This window comes from Cibotium barometz, chromosome 15 (genome assembly GCF_041138505.1).
Source record: "Cibotium barometz isolate CiBa-2024 chromosome 15, ASM4113850v1, whole genome shotgun sequence".
NCBI classification, from domain to species: domain Eukaryota; kingdom Viridiplantae; phylum Streptophyta; class Polypodiopsida; order Cyatheales; family Cibotiaceae; genus Cibotium; species Cibotium barometz.
In genome coordinates, this window is record NC_141060.1 from 24,348,975 (window position 1) to 24,372,422 (window position 23,448).

The 23,448-nt window shown below is 37.9% G+C and overlaps 1 protein-coding gene across 2 annotated transcripts; it reads left to right on the forward strand.

Moving 5' to 3' along the window:
• Nucleotides 1–1,806: 1,806 nt before the first annotated feature.
• Nucleotides 1,807–13,228, forward strand: LOC147631096 (leucine-rich repeat receptor protein kinase HPCA1-like). Of its 2 annotated transcripts, none has more exons than XM_086809427.1 (19): nucleotides 1,807–2,025; nucleotides 2,549–2,678; nucleotides 2,976–3,047; nucleotides 3,196–3,270; nucleotides 3,419–3,490; nucleotides 4,269–4,436; nucleotides 4,597–4,671; nucleotides 4,854–4,925; nucleotides 5,118–5,189; nucleotides 5,468–5,536; nucleotides 5,669–5,743; nucleotides 6,238–6,312; nucleotides 6,425–6,553; nucleotides 6,929–7,416; nucleotides 7,993–8,142; nucleotides 11,210–11,352; nucleotides 11,454–11,673; nucleotides 12,117–12,355; nucleotides 12,445–13,228. In XM_086809427.1, the coding sequence occupies exons 1-19, from the start codon at nucleotides 1,881–1,883 to the stop codon at nucleotides 12,916–12,918; spliced, it is 2,943 nt and encodes a 980-aa protein (XP_086665553.1). In that variant the 5' UTR covers nucleotides 1,807–1,880; the 3' UTR covers nucleotides 12,919–13,228. The 2 variants fall into 2 exon arrangements, with proteins under 2 accessions (XP_086665553.1, XP_086665554.1); XM_086809428.1 differs by having other exon boundaries at nucleotides 4,353–4,436.
• Nucleotides 13,229–23,448: the final 10,220 nt, after the last annotated feature.

The window sequence follows — 23,448 nt, forward strand, 5'->3', positions numbered from 1 at the left end:
TTTATCCCGAGATTAATTTTTCCAGGATCAACGGACGAAATCAAGCGACGGGGTTGTCTTTTGGTGGGCGCCCTTGATCCCATGCCTTAGACCCCGTGTAAGATAAAGCTGAGGCCCACCCACCGCTCTATGACTTTCAAGTTGCACACGTGTTGAATTCAACTCTCTATGAAAAGTTAAAACATTTTCACAACTTGTGTTGGAGCAGACCCACTCTCCATCTCCCTGGCCTCTACCACATCCCCTAATAGTCCCCTTGTTGTTAGCGACCCTTTTGTGCAACCCCTCTATTCTCTCTTGCACCCAAACATGACCAACATCACCCTTCACTTTGTTCAACACCTTTTTCCTCTTTTACACTGTCTCTACAGGGCCTTCTCGAAGAGTCGTTATCCTGCCATGCTCCTCTCATGCTACTTCACGTCTCTTGCACTTGCTTTTGGAGTTGCACAAGCCCATACTTACCTTAATTATCTCACAAGGGGTGTTCACACATGACCAAGTAAAACCATCCAAACTAAGGCTTCACACCGCATAAAACGTCATCACCCTTTACACATACCTTTAAAAGCAAAACATCTTTGAAGCTCCAATTGAAATGATATTTGCCCAATGAGTCCTCCTACATATGTCCATCTTAACAATTAAAGATAAGCAAACTTTATTAAGCCTCATACTCACATAAGCTCCAAGCCACTTATGTACACTGCCAAAAATTTGTAAGCATAGAAAAGAAAATCCACACATCTTAGGCCTCTTAGGCCCCCTCTAGGCAGGTAAATCTCATCGTTGCCCACCAGCATCCTTGACAAACCTACAAGTCAATTGAGTCGCTTCCCTTCCTTTCATAGTGGAGTCCCTTCCCTTCCTTCCCTTCCATAGTGGAGTCGCTTTCCTTCCATTTAGACATGGTCCAGAACACCAATACTATTGGTCGCTCAAGTTTGCAAGTAGTAATATTGTTTTCTCTCCACTTCTTTCTACAGTTCAATGCTTTGTATTGTGAAGAACATGAAGATCCCGCTTCTGCTATTGTGTTTTTTTTAACATAAACTACCCCTTCTACATGTATTTTTTCATTGCGTGAATTAAAAAACCCCTTATCATGTATTTACATTTTTTATAACTCCACAAAACTTCATCTGAACTTAGGTGTTATCTTGCATACTCTTCTCAGTGACCTCCTTGGGTAGCAAAATTAGCGATGCTTGTGATGATAGAGCATAGAGAATTTGCATCCTTCCTCCTCCACACTAAAACAGGAGTAAGATCTGGCGAAATTGTTCAAGTTATGGATTTACCAACCACCCTGGTAACTATCTCCCACATTAAAAAAAAAAACTTTATCTTGGACTTTCCTAGAGTGGTATTGGTACCATGTGTATACGAGCGTGGTGTGCACTAATGCCTAATACACAAGTTCCACATGGCCGCCTAAATATTTGGATCTTAGAACGTTCAGATTTATATCTTAGAGGGTTTTGAAAGGCATAGTTTTGAATTTGATGCTATTTTTTAAATTTCTTATTATCATGTGTCTAATCCTTAGAATTTTAAAATATCTATAAGCAAAGTTTGAAATGTGATTCTCACATGGAATAGACATTTAATTATTTGGAAAATGTCAAAGAGGGATTATATGCGAAGCTGACAAGTTACCAAGTACATATATTTATGGTTTTTTCAACGTTTGGTAGCCCTAGTTGAGCTGGTCTCCCTCTCCCCATCCTCACATCTTGTGTGTGTGTGTGTGTTTGTTTTTGTGTGTGTCTCTGTGTGTGTTTTTGTCTCTCTCTCGCTCGCTCTCTCTCTCTCCCCCGCCCCCCCCCCCCCCACCCCTTCAGCTATCATATCTTGCTTCCATTCCCTTACCTTTGGCTATGATTTCTACTAACCTTGTAATCAAGCAGCAAAAATTAGGTTTTTCCTGTTGGTCTCAGCAGAAAAAATCTCTCATTTGCTTCTCACCTCTAATCATCGCCTTTCTGCTTTTGTCTGTGGAGGCAACTACCAATCAACAGGACGGTAATCACCTCTCATCGATCTTCATCCTACATAATGTCTCTAATTATGTTGTACTCGTAATTAATCCTCTTCAGAGTAATCACGAGCAGTGAATTATCCAAACCTTACAAGCGCTCAAAATATAGGATTGTTTTTATTCAGTAGTTAATCACAACAGTAAGTGACGATTAACGGGAGAAAGATCAACACGTAGCTGCGATAATCCAATAATCAAAGGACTTAATCGGGTATTAATCTACCCAATGTAGGAATTAGCACACCCAGCTAGAAGTTATTACACGTCCAGTCAGGTTGATAATTATGATTAACGGCAGAAAGATCAACACGTAGCTGGGATAATCCAATAATCAAAGGGCTTAATTGGGTATTAATCTACCCATAAAATCAGCCCACAATAGGTCTTGAATCAATTTGAGAGCGAGATATGTATTTCAAATTTAAAGATTTTGATTCTTGAGTCTTTTTTATTTAAAAAAAACAACTGATTAATCTGTTTATTTTCGAAAAAATAAAAAAATTGCAGTGGATGCACTGGTTTCTTTGCATAGCGCTTGGTCCCAGAACCCTTCCTCGTGGGACACCAGCACAGACCCATGCGACGACCTATGGCTTGGCATTCGCTGCGACGCCACCAACACGCGTGTGACCCAACTGTAACTCCCCTAATCTCCGAATTAATCCATCACTTCATTGCTAATTGCCCACTAATCAACATGTTTATTTAATACTGTTTTTTCCTCAAACCTTTTTATCAACCTCCAACTTCACAAACCAAATCTCCACATTAATCTCCAAATCAATCCACTAATTAACCCTTATCCAAGTTAATCTCCATGGTTTATCCGCTTATCAGCAAGTTTAATAAATTTCGACCTGCTGTTTTTTGCTCTTAAACATTGAAAGCATGATCAAATCAAGTGTTAAAGTTTGCTGAATATATATATTCCCAGGCTTCTTATCAACCAGGAATTGGCTGGGACTCTTCCTTCTGCTATTGGAGACCTTACAAATTTGACAGATTTGTGAGTGGCCAACATTTTATTTAAAAATCTGAGAAAATTAAAATTAAATTAGAAAACGAAAGATAATATTTACTTGACGCCCATTCTTTAAAAAAAATTTCCCCATGTATATTTTATTTATTTATTTGGGCAACTGGAAAAATCACAGGGATCTCTCATCCAATCCAAAGTTGGGAGGCAGTCTTCCTTCAGAGATAGGCAACCTGAAAATCATCCAGAGATTGTAAGCACATGTTTTTCATTTTATTTTTATTTTTAAAAAAACTTCCAAAAAAAAAACAGACATGTAGAAACACTCATTATTTTCTATTTTTTTAATACTTTTTTTAGCAAGCTTTTGTGGTCATAATACAGCATGCATTATTTTGCAGTTATGTGCAATTTTGTAATTTTTCGGGCTCAATTCCATCAGAGATTGGAAATCTGACCTCACTCCAACATCTGTAAGGACACATCTGTGCTAATAATTTTCCTTAATTCACTTGACAGTTTTTTTTTTTTGGGTGTTAATGAATCAATCAACAATCAAAATTTTATACAACGTTTGGCTCTAATCCTATCAATGAATTGCACATATATGTGTATATATTTCAATACCCCATGATTAATGACTGCACATACATGTTTGCATGTTACGATTAACTGTTCCACATGTGTGCATACATTAAGAGAAGATAAGTCTGTATCTTGAGGTGATAATGCATTACAGGTTTATATGTTGATGCTTGCCATGTAAACGACTGAAAATTTATGGACTTCAAACTATGGTAGCAAAACCTTGTACATTTTCTGGTTGGGCCTTACTTATAAGTTTTGTTTTTGTTTTTCGAGCTGGGGTCAGAGACGAGGTCTCTGAGACTCGAGCAGAGAAACGCTTTTGTCATTAGTTTCGTTGTCTCGATCGTCCTCACTTATAAGAAACCCCTCATAACACCCAGTGTAGATGGTTAAAAAAACAGGTCTATTTCACACGTGTAGGTGTGTGTGCATGTGCGAGTGTGAGTGTGTGCCATCTCTTTCATCTCTTGTGACCGCGCACAATACACCTTTTGTACATGTAAGGATTGCAAATAGACCTTGTAATGTGAACTCAGATGATATCATACGTATTTTTCGGCGCTGTCTTGACTTGCTTTCACATGAAAATCTATGTTTTTTCCAGTTGTGGTTTGATGGGTTACTTGATCTAACATACTAGTTCTATTGCCTATTTTCTCTCAGTGGTTTGACTCAAAACGCATTTTTGGGAGCTTTACCTGATACCATTGGTCTGCTGAAGGATTTAAATTGGTTTGATGTATCAAGCAATCAACTAAGTGGACTTCTCCCTGATTCTACCACAAGCACTATTGGAAGTGGCTTGGACAATCTTACAAATGCACAGCACTTGTAAGTCTTGTATAAAAACCAAAATTAAAAAAACCAAGTCATGCTGCACATACATTGTTACCTTAAGCTTTGCATAATTTATTAAGCCCTCACCACACAAACCATAGTTAACTGTACATGTGTTTTTTTCCCATTAATGAATGGCATTTCTTGGTTGAAGCCATTTGGAAAACAACTCGTTTTCGGGGAGCATTCCATCGTCCATCTTCAACTCACGGATGAACCTGCTACATTTGTAAGATAATCTTTCTCATAATGCTAGTTCAAGCCAAAAAAATAGGTTTGTTTAAACCCATTTTAGTATGTGTAATTCATGCATGTTATATCTAAATCTTCAAATTATGCAGCATGCTTGATGCCTTAATTCAACCATTTTTTTTTTGCTTATCATTGGTGACTGGAATTATACTTGATAAGGTTATTGCACGATAATAATCTCACTGGGAGCATTCCTTCAAACATTGGAGATTTGCTTCATGTGGAGATCATGTGGGTACATTCAAACCCAAAAACTATTTATGTATGCCACACTTTTCTGTTCAATGAATTGGGATGATGTGGGCACAGTCAAACCCATAAATTATTTATGTATGCCACACTTTCTTTTCTCTTTTCTGCTAAATCAATTGCAACCATTGATAATTCTCCTTTTTTCTCATCCCCCTTTTTTCGTTTGGGCAGACGATTTGATTTCAATTCTCTCAATGGATCGGTTCCTTCTAATATCAGCACCATAACAAATCTCACCACATTGTAAGCTCTCAAATTTTATGGGACAATGAGAATATGTTTTCCTTTATTACATGCAATTCTCAATATGTATACACGCATGCGCGCGCGCGCGCACACACACACACATATATATTGATTGTGTGTGTGTGTGTGTGTGTGTCACACACACACACACACATATTGATTGTGTGTGTGTTTACATTTTTTCTGCTAGATTCAAAAGCTAATGGAACTTTTAAAATTTCTGAAATTATATTTTGAGTTTTAAATTTTTCTCAATTTATATTTTTGTAACACAGGCAGTTAAACAACAATGACCTGAGTGGCCAGCTGCCAGATCTGTCCAACAACACAAACCTACAAATGCTGTAAGGATGTGGATCTTTCTATATTCAATATGACTTACATAACCCTTTTCCCCCCCAATTTTCAATTTCAGCAAGAGGCGTTAAATCACATCAATATCTGTAAATATATATTTTTTTAAATCCATTGTGCAGGTACCTTGGCAACAATCAGTTTGATGCTGCTGAAATCCCAAGTTGGATTAGCAAACTCCAAAAACTTTACTTACTGTTAAGCACCTTGCCCGGAAGTTTATGACATTTAAATCTTCTATCAATAATCAGCTTGCATTGTTTTTGACAATATTATTTGGGTAAAATGGTTATGTAAGTTAGTGGCCTCAGTTTTATCTGTAAATATAAATATAAATGCCAATCGCGCGTTAGTGCAGTGGTAAGGAAAGAGTTTGAGAGTCCCTAGGTGACGGGTTCAAATCTCCCTCTGTGCAAGCGATGGCATATTCAAATTTCCAGCCAAAACCCCCCAAAAAAAGTAAATATAAATATAAATGCGCGCACACACACGCACATGCATGTGTCTCCACACACATATGTGTGCGTACACCTTACTATACATCAAATACATAAGAAGCTTATATAAATTACACCTTTTGTAAATGTTAAGGCTCTATTTATTCTTTATAAAGTCACCATCTCCTCTGCACTCAGGTATCATACATTCTTCTTCTTTTTTTTTTTCCTTAACAGCTTTCCATTTTACTCAGGTCCATGGACTCTGCAAACTTGACTGGCAGCATACCTGCTGATTTATTTAGTTTAAGCCCCAATATTTCCAATGTGTAAGTCTCGACTTGTCTCTACTTCTATTATTACTTTTGTGGAGGGTTTAGTATATGTGTGTAAGTCATTGAATGAGAAGCTTATATTCCTCTGTGCATTGGCTCATCGCAGGACACTTGCTTCAAACAACCTCAATGGCACATTAAACCTTACTTTGGCGTATTCAACACTACTACTTGTGAATGTAACAAACAACAACCTGACTGCCCTTGACAAGAGCAACTATACACTCCAGATACTGTGAGTAGTGCTAAGCAATCAGAGGGCTAGGTTCCATCTAGATAAAGATTGAATGTATTTTTGGGTCTATCTAGTTGAGTTTGGTTTATATTTTTTGGAGGCTTATCATATATTTAGCTATAGGTGTCCAGCGGTTCGTACTCGACTACATCCCTTTACCACTGAGCTACACACCTGTGGACATCTACTTAAGAGTTATTGAATATCAATCTTAATAATGTCTGAATGGATTGTGTTTGTATGAGTGATATGTAATTGTGATGTTTTGTGTGTCTTAACCCTTGTTTCTTCATTACAATCCAGCTTGTATGAACTGCTCCTTGTGTAACCTGTGTGGTCATACTGACTTCCTACATTTTGATTTCACACAAACAGACTGGATGGAAATCCTTATTGCAACAGCAATCCAACTGAATGTGACACACTGCAATCCAGCACACCACCACCCCCAAGCCCTACAAATGCATCAGAATGCAGCAATGCATGCCAAGATCAATATGCAATCAACACCAAAGCGTCAGCAGACTGCCGGTGCACTCGCCCTGTGGTGGGCAATGTCACGTTTCTAGCAACCAAAATCGCCCTTCTCAGTGACTATGGCATCTCTAATATTGAGGATCTGTTTGCATTGGGGCTTAACACAAGCAGTTTTCTTGAAAACCTTACATTCTTGGACGACCAAGTGGTGGTGGACGTCATCTCGGTTACCCAAGTCAAGGTGTCCGTCTTTCCACCGAGCAGCGCCGATGTATGGCCTTCTAGTGATGCAGCTCGCATATCATTTGTTCTTAAAAACCAGGAAATCCAATTTCCTGGAATTGGACCTATGGTATGTGGGTTCACTGGGACCCCTTATGACACAGGTATATACTTTGGCTTGATCATATGGTTTGATTTGAGGTTTGTATTTAAAGATGTTATTGATGGTTTTGTAGACCATTAGAGTAGTGCATATAATGGCAACGACATAATTGAAGCCCTAACACATGCATTTGTAGGGTAGTGCATACAATTATAGGAACATAATTAGATCCCTAACACATGCATTTGTAGTGTAGCGCATACAATGATGAGAACAGTATTTTCAGCTGTAAAATTTTGCAGCTGAAAATTAGATCCCCTAACACACGCATTTGCAGCTGTAAAATTTTGTTATGCGCTAATTAATTGCACCCTTTCGCATCCCAACTTGTAGTGCATACAATGACAAGAACATATTTGGATCCCTAACACATGCATTTGCAGTTCTGAAAGTCTATGTTACATGTTAGTTAATTACATCCTTATTCATGTTTATGGTCATAATCACATGGCTTATTTTGAGGTGTAATCTATATACAAGGGTAAGACGATAAGAAGACCTCTAACATGCATTTGCGGCTGTAAAAACTCATGTAATGCTTTAGTTAATCAGAGTCTTCTTTGTGTTGATCATGCAGTGATTGTGGTAAACAAGCTCAGCACAGCTGCAAAAATTGGTATTGGAATCGGAGTGGCGGTCTTCGTGATCGCAATCGTGGTCATTGGAGTTTTTGCTATGCAGCAGAGGAAAAGAGCTCAAAAGGCAGAAAAGTTGAACAAGCCTTTTGGTTAGTAGCCTTGCAGTCTTCGTTTTCACATATCATAAGAAGAATGCATGCATTGGACAACCTTGGCATCTCATCTAGCAAGGTCTTGGTTTTGTTGTATCATTAATCAATAAGAAGATTGCTTGCATTGGACAACCTTGACATCTCATATAGCAATATAAGGTGTTAGTTTTGATATATTATGAATCGATGAATTAATGAAAAGTATACATGCGACAGACAAGGTCTTAGTTTTGATACATCAATAATTATTGAAATTAATGAGATGAATGCATGCAATAGACAACCTTTGATGTCTCATTTAGCAGTGCAAACTCTTAGTTTTGATTTTATGATTAACGAGAAGAATGCATGCTTGGGACAACCTTGGCATCTCATATAGCAGTGAAAGGTTATATATATATATATGTATATATATATATATATATATATATATATATATATATATATAGACACACACACACACACATATATATACACATATGTGTGTGTGTGTGTGTGTGTGTGTGTGTGTGTGTATGTGCGTGTGCGTGCCACACGCGCGTATATTTTGTTTTTTCTTAATGAGATAGTGGTTTCACTAAAAAAAAGTGTGCGCGTGCGTGTGTGTATATGTAGATGTATATATATCTATATATAACAACATACACATGTATACATAGATAGATACATATACATACATACATACATACATAACAGATATTTATATATACTCAATGAAACAAATGCATGAACAGAAGAACCTTGGTAGCTAATCTAGCAATATCATGAGAATGCATGCATTGGACACCCTTGGCATCTGATCTGGCAATGTAAGCTCTTTCGGTTTCAAACAATTTGCCTGTGGGCATGTAGCCTACTGGTGAAGGTGTTGTACCCTTGGGAATGAGGACCTGGGTTTGAACTGTAATAATAGATGACAACAGAGTGATTGCAACAAGATCAACACCAAGATTATATTGCTGACAAAAGGTTACAATGATCTTTGGGTTGAAGAGCTCCACGGTGTGCCTAATCATGAGTGAATGGTGAATACAAGACCCTGGGTTTCTATTTATAGGGTCTGGATTGCCAACCCTGGTGCCAACTGGACCAAATTAGGTCCATGCCGACACTAGCCAGTCCATGGCCCCCACAACTAGTTCCACATACATATACAAGCTAGTGCCCATGTGCCCAAGCTAAGCCAGGGTACATAGGACCAAACCCGGCGTAGTCAAGCATATAACCGACCATGAACTATCTATCTCCGGACTGTCTCCCGAGGGAGCTCACAACATGAAGATGTCCGTCACATCAAGCACACTAAATCTAACACCCCCTCTCATTTTTATGGTTGTGAAGTCGATGTCAATATGTCGATGCCAAGGCTCCTCGTAATCTCCTCACCAATCAGAGAAAGATCGCGTACATATAAATCTGCTCCAAACCTCCAAATGAGTAGAACTCCATGTCCTCCTCTAGTACAATCTTCTTGTACCTTGTCAACACCTGCTTTCAGTGGCCACTAGAGCTCTCGAGGAACTTGTAGAAGAAGGGACAAAACCATGTGAGCAATGGCATGCTCCAGAGGCAAACTTCAACTTTGAGCTGTTCACATCCGATCAACTACCTAGGTCATGATGAACAACTCTTGTCCTCTGAATACCGTTGCTGCACGGACTTCCACCAAGAACAAACTTGACTAGGAAGTCACCCATGGCCAATCCATGGGCAACTGCATAGCATCCTGAGGTCCTAGCCCTTTAGTTGCTCCAGCGGTGTCACCATCTCCCATCTTCCCAGCCATGGGCTTGCATTCCCACCTTGGCAATGAAGAAAATATATATCAAGACCCTCTCAAACCTGTTCTGTACCAAGTACTCACAGTCCCCCTCTCGATCTCAACACCTGTCAATGACAATGTCCAATTGTCTCAGACCACCATGATCCAACATGCCAAACCTCAGGTGACACTTCCCCCTCTGTCCGAGCAAAACATGAGCAACCTGATCATGCACATGAAACCTGTATGATCCCACATCATGGAAGTCTGTACCTTGTTCCTCTGCCATGATCCCAAAAAGCTCAACGATTCCACGCAAAATCATCTACACACTGCCATGAGCTCAAATGCTTGCCCGGTCTACTTACATGTGCCCACCGAGGACATAGAACCACAGCATTATGGCCAGCCATGCAAATGATCTTCTCCGTCTCCCCAGTGTTGACTACCCAGCAGACCAAGCCACCACAAGTGCATCTGGCAAGCACCAGCACCATCGTAGCCACCCAAACGGACCATCCAACTGCCCAAAGAAAGCTCCCGGACCAAACAGTCTCCAAGCATAGAGATTTGGCCCACCTGCTCTCAACTCTTGGCCGTTCGCTCAGTCAACATCCTGGCTCTAGTGGGGAATGCCCAATCTCAGCTCGATGGCACCTCCAACATGCCTCCAAGCATTCGCACCGAAATATGCAGCTCCTGCATCATCACCCCCACCACCAGGCTGGTACCATGGTTTGAACGCCAATGCTCTGATACCATGTTAGAATAAATAGATGACAACGGAATCAACAAGATCAACACCAAGATTATATTGCTGACGAACAAGCAGTTAACAAGCGGTCACAACAATGATATTCCCTCTCCACCTGCAGTGGGCCAAGCCCTTCAGTGGGTGGAAGAGCTCCAGTGTACTCTTATGAGTGAATGATGAACAAGACCAGGAGTCTGGACTGCCAACCCTGGCCAACTGGACCAAATCAGGTCCATGCCCACACTAGCCTGCCCACTGGACAGTCCATGGCCCCAAAACTAGTTCCACACACATATACAAGCTAGTGCCCATGTGCCCAAGCATACGACTGCCCATATCTCCGGACTGTCTCCTGAAGATGTCCATCACATCAAGCAAACTAAATCTAACATGAACTTTGCTAGCTACACCCACTGGACATGCCTTTGTCTTTCACTAACATATTATCATCTCTCAAAAAAAAAAAGTTTCAAATTACCTATAATAACATAAAATATTGTAATGCCTAAAGACACTCATGAAGCCTCCTTTGTTTTCCTTTGTGGCAGCTGCTTGGATTGTAGATAGTGAAGGGGGAACTGCAGATATTCCTCAGTTGAAAGGTGCACGGTGGTTCTCGCTAGACGAAGTAAGTAAGTGTACCAACAACTTCAGCCAAAGCAATGAGATTGGTGAAGGAGGATATGGCAAGGTACTACATTGCAGCTTAACTAGGAACCTTCATATTTGTTGCCATTTATTTCTTGATGTACCTTCATATGTGTTGGCCACTTCATAATTTGATTTTTGCAGGTATACAAAGGCTACCTATTATCAGGAGAGAGGGTGGCCATTAAAAGGGCAGGGACTCACTCTTTACAAGGTGCCACCGAATTCAAAAATGAGATAGAGCTTTTGTCTAGAGTTCACCATAGAAACTTGGTGGGTTTGATAGGATTCTGCTTCGAAGAAGGCGAGCAGATGCTTGTATATGAGTACATGCCAAATGGAACATTAAGAGAATGCCTCTCAGGTACTATATGCAATTGAATGTTGATCCAGATTAAGCACTAATTGACTTAGTTTGTTTGACTATGCAACGTAGGTATTGGTTGCATTTTTAAGGTGATATGAGTAGGTGGATAAGTCCTCTTGTTCAGTGGCAATCGGTCAGAGTTATAAGCACTTCATCAATCCCTTGGCTAAACTTAGGCCCTTTACAAACAAGATGAGCACCCAGACTGGGGGCCCATCTTGACTGCCTGTCAGCCTTGGACAGGGGATCTCTGCCATCCAAGTGCCTCCCAATCTGACAACAAGCAGGCATTTTCTGTAAAGAGCCTTAGCTTGTCCTTGAGTTTCATCGGGTGATACATGGAGCAGGAGATTGCAACACATGGCATAACTCACGTTTTAGGTGACCTGTGTTATGTAAGTTAACACGGCAAATGTTATGCCATTGTTGTGTCTTGATAGGTACAACTGGAATACAGATGGACTGGGAGAGGAGGATAGCACTTGCCCTCCATTCTGCAAGGGGTATTGCTTACCTGCACACAGAAGCTAATCCACCCATCATTCATAGAGACATCAAGTCAAGCAACATCCTTCTTGATGACAAACTGGTGGCCAAGGTTGCAGACTTTGGGCTCTCCAAGCTTGCACCTACCGAGGATGCGGTGGCTCCTTTGTCCACACAGGTCAAAGGAACACTGGTAAGGGAGACATACCCATTGTTGTATCAAAACCTTGCCTTAAACATCATGCTGCAAATTCTTATGCAGCATTTCTTCATTCATTGCAGGGATATTTGGATCCAGATTATTTCATGACCAACAGACTCACAGATAAGAGTGATGTGTACAGTTTTGGTGTGGTATTGCTTGAAGTGGTGACTGCTAGGCTGCCAATTCAAGGCGGCAAGTATGTGGTGCGCGAGATTACAACAGCCCTTTCACAAGGTGGGATGGGTTTAGTGGTCAAATCCATGGTGGACCCTGATCTGAGAGAGTATCCACCCAAGGCATTGGAAAGACTAGTGGAGTTGGCATTAGCTTGTGTGCAAGATAATCCCGAAGCTCGACCCACAATGGCACAGGTGGTGAAGGAGATTGAGTCTCTTTCAGAAGCGCCCTCTGTTAACATGGATGTGAAGTTGGGAGAAAAACATGCACAACCATATGGAGAAGACCTACCACTTATGCAACAAAAGCTTGGAACTTCATTTGAGTACAGTGGAACCTATGTTGGGATGAACACAAGGTTAGAGCCCAAGTGATGAAAGTTGAAAGAGGTGAGGTAAGTGGTGTGGGTGTATAGAGCTCAATTAGGGAAGGGGGGGGGGGGGGGGGGGGGGGGGTGGAGGGAGGAAGGTGATGAGGGCAAGCTTCTTGAGTGTTTATTGAGCTCAATAAGGGGATAGCTGGCCACCCACCTGTTGCCCCCTCCTCCCCCCCTCCCCCCACCATTTTCACTACCTTTTTTTGTAAGCTACTATGGCGCTTGTTTGTACATAACATGAGTCTACATGTTTTCATATGACTGTAAACATCCATTTATCCATATGTTCATTAATACATACATTACACACATATGTTCCTTTTGAATCAATAGACTCCAAGGACCAAAGTAATGTTTTAAAAAATAAAAATAAAGTTTTAACCAATCATAACATTAACAAGTAAACCTTGTTGGTTGCAACCGATGAGCCCAAGCATGTCATAATTCATTGTTTGATGTAGTTTTAGTTTAACTTCCACCCCCTTTTTCCTTTCCTATGTGTGTTTGGTTGCTCACCATTAGACCCTCAAATTCGAAACACTTTAAAAGACAGCTTTTAGTATGCTCTTCTTAAATTTGAATTTTTGTTTGGCCCTCAGTTTGTAGTGTATTTTTTCTACAGTTGAAATTTAAATTGTTTGATTGAAATTTGGCAGTTTCCTTTATATTCAACGAATGAAATTTAAACATTTTAGTCAAATCTTGGTATTTCTTTTCATTTTCAGTGCTTAATTTTTAGCATTATCTTTATTTTTGAATGATTGGACAAAAACTTTTTTTTTTCGCGCACTTGGGCCCTTGGTAGGTCATGCTTGGTCCAAGTGGATACTTCAAAAAGTATCTTACTTTAACTAGTCTTAGTGACTCTCCTGTTGCCATGGCCCACCCTCTCTTCAAAGTCAAATTTTTATATTATTCGGGTGCAATAGGCTTGATTTTTTACAGGCACCCTTGCCCTTCAAAATTGATGAGCTTGGTGAAATATAACAAGTTTTTTGGTATTTTAGTGTATTTCTTTATGGGCGTTTTAAAAATTTGCGAGTATTTTACGGCCAAAATGCTAGAAAACGAGCATGACACCCATCAAAAAGCAACTATGAATCAGGCCTTTTGAAAGGTCTTTGTATCAAAAGGAGGACTACAAAAATCTCTCCATCCATGTCTGCACACTTGTATGAAGAGGACCTAAGGTTGGTTCACTTACAGCTGCTCGTGCTAGAGCTCGATGGCATATATCAAGTAGCTCTTTAATGACAATATGGTCTATATAAATTTGGTTATCCTACTCCTATTTATATCATGGCAAAAATGTTGCATAGCAAAAATATGTAAGGCAGAATGTTGTTACCTCATAATGAGAGTGATTCTCATTTTGAAGATGTGGAAGAAGACCCTACAAACAAAAAACATTTAAAAAAAAGACAAGAAAGGGAGCAACAATGAAAGTTAACATAAGAGGTATGCTTGCATGCTAAGAGATGTGCATGTTGTATGAAAAGCTCTTTATGCTTGTAGTGCATAAGAGCATTGCATTGCATACTGTATGCAATTCATGCTTTTTGATGGTCTATGCAAACAAAACCTAATCAAAAAGCCTGTTGTATTTGGTCTAAACAACACACTAGCAAGAGGAGGGAGAGAAAGAGAGCAAGATGAGTAGACGACTACAACACATAAAACAACGATTATCTACAACACCTGAATGTTTGATTGTTAAGAGTCTTTAATGTTAATGTGATTGGGGATAAACATTAGCGATTTAGAAAGAGATTAATGATATGAGAGTTTAGAATTAGGATTTTTAAAAAGTACTAATGCTCTTTTGGTTAACTTAAAATCCTAATAGTGTAAGGGTTAAAAAAACACTAATAATTTATTTAAAATTAAGGGTTTACAAAAAAAAGCTAATAGTATAGGGTTTAGAAAAAACACTAATAGCAATAGGGCATGCAATTGGAATAAACCCTATTGCTTTTAGGTTTTTTTCCAACCCCTAATGCTATTGGAGTTTGGAATTTAATCAGGATTTATTCCCATACTTAATGCTATTAGGAGTTTGGAATTTACTAGTAACTTTTAGGGTTTATTCCCATACTTAATGCTATTAGGAGTTTGGAATTTACTAGTAACTTTTAGGGTTTATTCCAATACTTAATGCTATTAGGATCAAATAGCACTAGGGCAAGAGAAGGAATAGCACTAGTGTGTATTGTAGCATAAAGTGTAGAAAGAGAAACCCTATGAGTGAAATAGAGAGAATGTATATAAACCTAAGAGTGAAAAACAAAAAGAATGAAAGAACCAATAACTCACCTTCGCTTCTTTGTGAAATGGAGATGAAGGAGCACCTTGATAAGGAGAAGGAAGATAGTGATGTGAGTGGGAGGGACAAGAAAGTGCAATAATGAGGAGGACAGGGGAAATATTTGAAAGGTATAGAAGCACAAAGCATAGCGCGGGCTACATAGCACATCACTACTATGCTTGTTGCTATATTCACTACTATATTTATAGGAATGACATAACATTGCTATGGGCAAAGACACGAAAAAAAAACATCAAGATGCATAAGCTAGGAAATTTTAAATATTTTAGTATGCATGGATGAAAATATATGATTTAATGGATGAAAGCATAAATATCTTTAATGCAACTTTATGGATAAGTCTATTGTGGACCTAATGACATGGCATGTGGACCATTTCTCCACTCATGGCATCATATAAGGATCTCGATAGATTCATAGGCTTGACAACATGTAGAGCATGAATGCCTAGGGCTCAAAGCGAAGCCCCATCACTTGTGGCTTGGCTTAGGAATGGATGGTATGAACTCATTTGCTTTTAGGTGTGGTCCACATGGCTGGTCATGCTGGTCAATTACAACATTCCTCCATGGTCCACATGCTAGTCATGCTAGTCAATAACAATATTCCTCCATGGTCCACATGGCTAGTCATGATGGTCAATTACAATATTCCTCCATGGAAGACTGCTTGTAATGCTTGATCTCCTTATACTCGAGAAGCATAAGGTAAAGAACATGGGTGTGATGGGGTTTCAAAATATATGATTTATCAAGGCCAATTTCACAATGCAACGTGTGGAGATAAAGGGTGTTTTGTTATGGACTATGCACGACTTTCCATAATACACTGAGTGCTTAGGTATTTCTTAAAACTTTGTACTCTTCTAATTTCAAGATAATGAATTGCTCTTACTGTTTTCTAATTGAATTTACTTGATTATTTTGTTAGGACTCAATCACGACTGTAGGGTATAGTGCATATCCAATTTGTGGATCGTCACTTATTTCAAGAAGTATAGTGCATATCCAATTTGTGGATCGTCACATATTTCAAGAAGATCAGATGTACTAAAGAAGGTGGTATGTGATAACCATCATTGATTTCTTCCTCCTCCTCATCCTAATAATGTCCCATGTATTCCTCTACTTCGTATGAAAAGCAAAGATTGGGAAGAGTTACGGAGAATGACTCCCATCAAGCCACTATACGAAATGTGCAAAGATGGAGATTGGTTCGAGAGTTGGAAAGTGAAGACACCAAAAGGCATGAAGAGGTACTTGATCTTCTATCGCCTTTTCCATATTGGACCAAGTTAAATATTAATCATCTTCTAGATTCCATGGAAAGAGACTTCCATGAAGACACTAGAAGGCATGAAGAGGTACTTGATCTTCTATTGCCTTCCATATTGGACCAAAAAGATCAATCTCATCTTCTAGATCCAATGCATATCAAATGTTGCATCAATAATTTAGGACCATTTGATTGCTAAAAGTAGCATTGAGTTAGTAAGGGATGGAGATTAGGTGCATGGAAAGAGTATGGCCAAGGGTATTCGACAATAAGGTGGTTTTATCAAAGGTGCCATAAATATTCACATGGTAAGAGGAAATTAAGGATTAAATTGCATCCTCTTACACCCACAAATTTAATGCAATGATGAATGAAGCCATGCACCAAAAGGTCAATACATTTTGTATTCTCAATAGTTCAATGATGGGATAATGGATTGAGGTATAAGGATGCAAGGAAGATACGAAGAGAGCAAATAGATACTTGCCTTGCCCACCTGTCCTTGAGGCTCTTCAAAAGGATTACAATATTGAATGGCTTCAAGGTGTACTCGATCAAGAAAAAAAGGGGTAGATCGTCATGAGGGAAGAGTATGATCACGCAAGCGGATGCAACTTTCATGTAAGGAAAACTATTCCCCTTGATGATAGGGTTTGATTGAAGATTTATGTGTTGTATGTATATGCTCAACATGTATATTATTTTATACTTTTATTTTATGGAAGTATAAAAAAATACAATGCAAAACATGGTCAAAAGGGAGGCACGTTTGCACCAATGGATTCTAGGAAGAACACATGATTGTGATCAAAGACAAGTTTGAGCAAGACAATCAAGATAATAGACGTGATATCATATTATAGCCAATAAGATTGATTTAATGCGACACTTTTCTATGAAACTATTCAAGGTATCTCAAAAGTTAAATTTGGGCACAATGTACATATCTTTGATGTCAAATGTTTCAAGGTAGTAAATAGAGGTGTTTAAGCAATCAAAATGTATTTTTTGCGATAAATTTCACCAAAATATGGCAAGATACAAGTGACACATTAGTACTACCTCAGCATTGTGAACAAGTTTTTTTTAATTATCTACATGAAGGTGATATCGTAGTGAAGGTACAAGTTTTTTGTAAATTCTACATGGTTGTTGTTACTTGGTTGCATTTCACTTTGACTAAATACATGCAAAATGGTGGTATATTACATATAAGTTTCTCCTCGGTCAAAATGATCAAGATGTTGAGGAGACAATGGATGAAATAAAAGTGGATCATGCCATATCAATAACTAGGCAAGATGAGAATAACCATGCTCAAGAAGAGAACGATGAAACCATTTCACAGTATGGGAAAATTTGCACCAACAATGAGCACGTTCTCATTTTATTAATTGAGAACAATAAGCCATGTAGTGATAATGATAATAATGCATCCACCTCATCATCACGTAGTGATATAGGTGATCTAGATATACAAGATCTTCACATATACCATTTCACTTAGACCAAATGGGATGTATGGATTTATTGCAAGAGATAAGAGTTTTTTGAGCTCACCTTAAAATGTTTCGAGATGAAGCTTATATATTTTTCATGCTAGTTTATAATTTTATCCAACATCTTTTTCATAAATTTTAAGTTGCTCATATCTCATATATTTGGTCTCTAGAATAGTAATCATACACAATAGTTCACATCACTGTTATTTTTGCTATGATATGTGTTGTTATTTTTGCTACGATATGTGCTACTATTTTTGTTACTATATTCATTTACCAAAAATGTCAGGACATTTAGTAGTGCTTATAAAATGTTGCTTAAATGCCACCAAAAAACACTACTAACAGTGGTCATCCTTTATTGGTGGCTTAAATGTACTAATAGAGATCATCCCTCTTGTAGTGCATTATTAACATATAAGGTAAAGAAAGTAACAAGGAGATCGAGATCGATTATAAATTATCCATGTTTATGAAAATGATTGTATTCTCTCTTATGTTGAATACAAACATTTAGGAGCATACCGTAAATGCAATAAATTCATTATAAAGATGAAATGAATTCCATGCCTTTTGTATTTTTACAAATATGTTTTCCATATTACAAGATGTGTACTCTATATTCTAATATAAGGTAAGGGAGATCAAGTTCGATTATAAATTGTCCATGTTTATGAAAATGATTGCATTCTCTCTTGTGTTGAATACAAACATTCAGGAGCATGCCCTAAATGCAATAAAATTCATTAGAAAGATGAAATATTTTATAAATATTACAAATATTTTTCCATATTGCAAGATGTGTACTCTATATTCTTCCTTCTCACCAATTTTTTTGTAAATCACGTTGGTAGGTTTTCTATTATTTCAAGTTACATGAGGCGGCATACAAATGTAAAGAGCAAGGATGGATTATGGTGACATCTTATTGGCACAAATCCACTTCTAGGAAAATACAGAAAATAGAGACTTCCAAGAAAATATATTATTCAACCCAATCAACTTGTCAAAAATCACAAGTTCAACATATTGAATAAATAACATGTAAAACGCTTTTACTTGCATGGCACTCTATGCTTAAAAATAGAGTGCCCATAAATTGAGGCTATGGTTAAAGCATATCGTGCTCTACAAAAGTATTAAAGATCAAGTCTAAGCTTGATAGACCTAAGCTTTCAGAATAAATCAAAATGTGCATAAGCTAGCACATTTATTTACAAAGCTTGTTTACAAAAATGTGTGCCAACAAATAATATTGTGCGCATCCTCCTTAATCTTCTAAATCCTCTTCACCTATAAAATATCTAAACCAACTATAACAAACGCTGGAGGCCCCAAAAATATATCAATGTATGTCACCAAACATATTAATATTTATAATGGCATCACCCCCCATGATATTAACATGATTTAGCATGATACAAATATAATCCAAGCATACCCAGATTATCTAAGAGGGTAGAATAATATTTTTAAGAGAGCTTAAAATACATTCTCATAACATTCCGGCTTGCTTAAGTTTGCAATTGCCCTCAATTACAAGTTTGTTGAAAAGAACGGATGATCTCAGGGAAGACACGAAAATATTTCTTAGAAACCCACCTTGCATCTTCACGAGGATGATTTTGAAAAGTCACCAAGAATTTGATATATTAATTTCCAGTACGAGTCGATGTAATCTATTAGTCAATGATAGTATCTAGAATCAAAACGTCTTCCTCACCCTCAATAATGAGTCTAGTGATCCCCTGAAAGGTTTTAACAAACTAACATGAAATGAATTGTGAATCTTCCAAATGAGAAGATAATTCATCTGTAAGACACATCATTAATTTTGTGAATCGTCTTAAAAGGTCCATAAACTCTTAGGGTGAGCTTAACAGCTAGGATTTTTTTAACACTCTTAAGTTTGCATTTCTCAATTCTCAAGAGTACATAATATCCAATTTTAAAAGAGATAGCTTTACGTTTGTGGTTTGCTTTCTTAACATATTGCTCTTGAGCATGTACAATAGAATGTCTTACATCATTCAAAATGCTACTAAAATCGACAATGAATTCGATAGCTTCAATTTTGTGGGAAAGTCTAGTAGTTAGAATAGGCAAAGGCTTTCCATACACAATTTTGAAAGGTGCTCGACCAGTAGGCCAAATGAGGAGTATTATTATTAGCAAACTAGAGAAGATGAATGTACTTATCCCATGAATTAGGTTGTTGGGCAACATAGGCTCTGAGTAGATCCAAGATAGTGCTATTATTAACCTCAGTTTGTCCATTTTTTTTCGGATGGAAAGTTGTGGAGAAATCTTGGAGAAATCTATCTTAGTGCCAAAGTTGGAGAAAACAGTGATCCAAATATTAATGTAGAATCTAGAGTCTCTGTTAGAAACAATGACTTTTGGTAATTCGTGATACATAAATATTTCCTTGATGAACATAGTCACGACTCAATGTTTTCTTATAAGGTAAGAAATAAGCTTCACGACTCAATGTTTTCTTATAAGGTAAGAAATAAGCTTACTTAAATGGTCAACTATAGTCTAAATCATATCATTTATGACCGAACGTAATAGGTAAACCTGTGATAAACTGTCCATTGATATATGTTCCCAACTATTTTCCCTTATCATGGTTGACATAGAGCTAATTCTCTCGAAGAAGTAAGAATACTTTTTCCAAATGTTGTTTATGCTCTTGACGATTGTTACTGAAAACTAAGATATCATCAAAGAACACTACAACAAAATTTTGATGTTTCAAGAATATTCTATTTGTAATTTGTTGCCGGGAAATTAGTCAAACCAAATGGCTTAACTAAAAAATCAAAGTGACTGGTTTGAGTTCTAAAAGAATTCTTGAAAATTTCCCCTTCATCCATTCGAATTTGGACTTGAGGTGAATTTTGCTAAAAACTTGTGCTCCCTTAAGCTTGTCTAACAAGTCATCCTCTTGTGGTACTGGTTGGTTCTTGATAGTAATCGTGTTTAAAGCATGATAATCGATACACATTTGATATGTCCCATTCTTCTTTTTAACGAGAAGAACTGGAGCACCAAATGGAGAACTATTGGGTGTAATCAGTCCTTTCTCTGACAATTCTTCTACTTGTCTTTCTGAATCTCTTTTTTCTCAAGTATGTTAACTCCATAAGGAGATTTACATGGAAAAGAGCTTATAGGGATTATTTCAATTTTATAATCTTATGGATGAGGTTTAGGTAAACTAGGAGGTAGGTCATCTATGAATTAGTTAGAGAACTTAGAAATGAAAGAATCATGAGACACGTTTGGTTTAGAGTTAGCCTGAGTAATAGGCTGGTTAACAAGAATCAAATATGTCTTCTCCTTCTTCCCTATAGCTCTTTTAGCTTGGGTGTGAGTTAAAAGAGGACCTAAGTCACCCTTAGTCTGACATTGGAGACAAATTTCGTTGTCATCTTTCATTAACCATATTGTATGGGTGTCATAATGAATCTGAGGATTATGTTCATGTCTCCATGGCATTTCTAAAATGTCATCAACACCTTGCAAAGGAGAAACAAAAAATGTTCTCTTTTCTTTCAATGAATCCATTTCTAGTTCTAGATTCTTAACCTCTTTAGTGAAATTGTACTTAGTTCCTTGAAATGTAGCTTTCGCTTTATAACTAGAGTGTGATGCATCTACGTTAAGTGCTGAATGCCTTTTCGGAAATGAAGTCATGGGAACTACCATCATCATGCAAAATAGAAATTGGTTTTCCTTTTATTTTTCCCTGAATTCTCAACAAAGCATGGATTGGAATTTTACCTTGAACTTACCTTCATTCAAATAGTTAGGATTGGAATTACCCTCTTGCTTGAAAGAATCGTCGTCAACCACGTTGAGACGATCCACAGGGGGCAGAGTTCTTTTTCTTATATGGACAGTTTGGTGCAAGGTGACCTTCTTTGTGAGATAGTATGATTCTTTAGCCAACTATTTGAGGGTTTGTTATTATTGTCTTTCCAAAAATCTCCTCCTTTGGCTACATATTTACCCTTGTGCATCCTGGATTTATCAAAATTGCTCGAAGGAAAAGATGGTTTAGAAGACTTTGTAAACAACTTTTCCTACATTCTAGAATCTCTAGAAATAGAGGTTTTGCATTCAAAATTTAGAGCAAGATCCATAGCTAGCCAAGGGTGAGAGGCCGTGCTATTTCACTCTGCTTTACCTTTACTATCCTTTAATTGCTAGTTTATTGGCTTGTTCTTTGCTTCAGACTTAGAGGCTTTGAGCTTGGTCTTCTTGTTTACGAACACGAAGACCAAGCTTTGTTCCTAGAATTTCTTGAGAGCTCTTTCCTTGCTCTCACATAAGCACACTCATTCCATTTGTGCTCATTTGGCTATGAAATTATTACAACACTTTTCAACTCATGGTTGATTCTCTACATATTCATATTGGCGACATTTACAAAGGTTATAAATTTTTGGTGAAAAGATGTTGTCAATGATGCACATAGTGTCTTGGAAGCATTTGATGAAGCATATAAAAAATCATGCATGAACAAATGTATATAAGACACGTCCTCCATGTGAGCCCCTTTAAGTGTCCTTTACACTAGTAGTTTTCAAGCCTTTCAGGTTTTACAAAGAAAATCACAACCACACAAACAAGAATTAGATTCTATTATCTTCTTCTCTCTACTTACCACCAAATGATGCACTTGAGGATGGCGTCTATGTTTTCTCTCTGATGATTTTTACGCTGGAGCTACTTTCATGAGCAATTGGTATCACTGTTGAAGTTGTTATACTATAGAGGGAGGTTGTCAACTTTCTATGTGTGGAGACTACTCTTCTGTGCATGCTTCCTATGCTCGACCTACAATCAAAAGATTTTCAAACTTTGATTTGTGTTAGAAAAAAAGGCTTTATGTAGATTATTTTTCAATTGGAGCTATTGTGGAGCTTGATGCTTGGTTTTGTTGTTACTATGGTACCTTGGTCTCCACTAGTCCATTATAGTCAACTCTCTCTCTCTCTCTCTCCCTCTCTCTCTCTCTCTCTCTCTCTCTCATTCAAATGTAGGTCCTCTATTTGTGGCATTGTTGTGGGGCTAGCTTACTCCCCTCTTCCCTACATGTTGTGTCTAGTTGGACCCTGTCTTTCTCTTGAAAATCAAGTGCATGTTCATGTACAGAGTTATAGGAATTTGTGCTGCTCAAAAATACCTAGTCTCATGTATCTTGTTCTACTTAGTGTTGTTGAAGATGTGCCTATAGCTTGAACTTGATGAATCTATGCAAGGGCTTTGACATGTGTTTTTGCTCCCAAAGGTCATCGCCTCCAGAGTCAATTGAGAAGCTTGATGTGGCACCAAGGAGAGAAGTTTTCTAAGGTTGAAGACCTAGTTGGTGTCTATCTCCCTTACCTCTCTACCTACTAGAATGTGAGCTATT

Bases quoted from the DNA above. Each gene is read 5' to 3' on its own strand.
- LOC147631096 (XM_086809427.1), top strand. From the start codon at position 1,881: ATGATTTCTACTAACCTTGTAATCAAGCAGCAAAAATTAGGTTTTTCC. The intron at 5,190-5,467 runs GTAAGCTCTCAA...TTTGTAACACAG, and splicing joins ATAACAAATCTCACCACATT to GCAGTTAAACAACAATGACC. The intron at 5,537-5,668 runs GTAAGGATGTGG...TCCATTGTGCAG, and splicing joins AACACAAACCTACAAATGCT to GTACCTTGGCAACAATCAGT.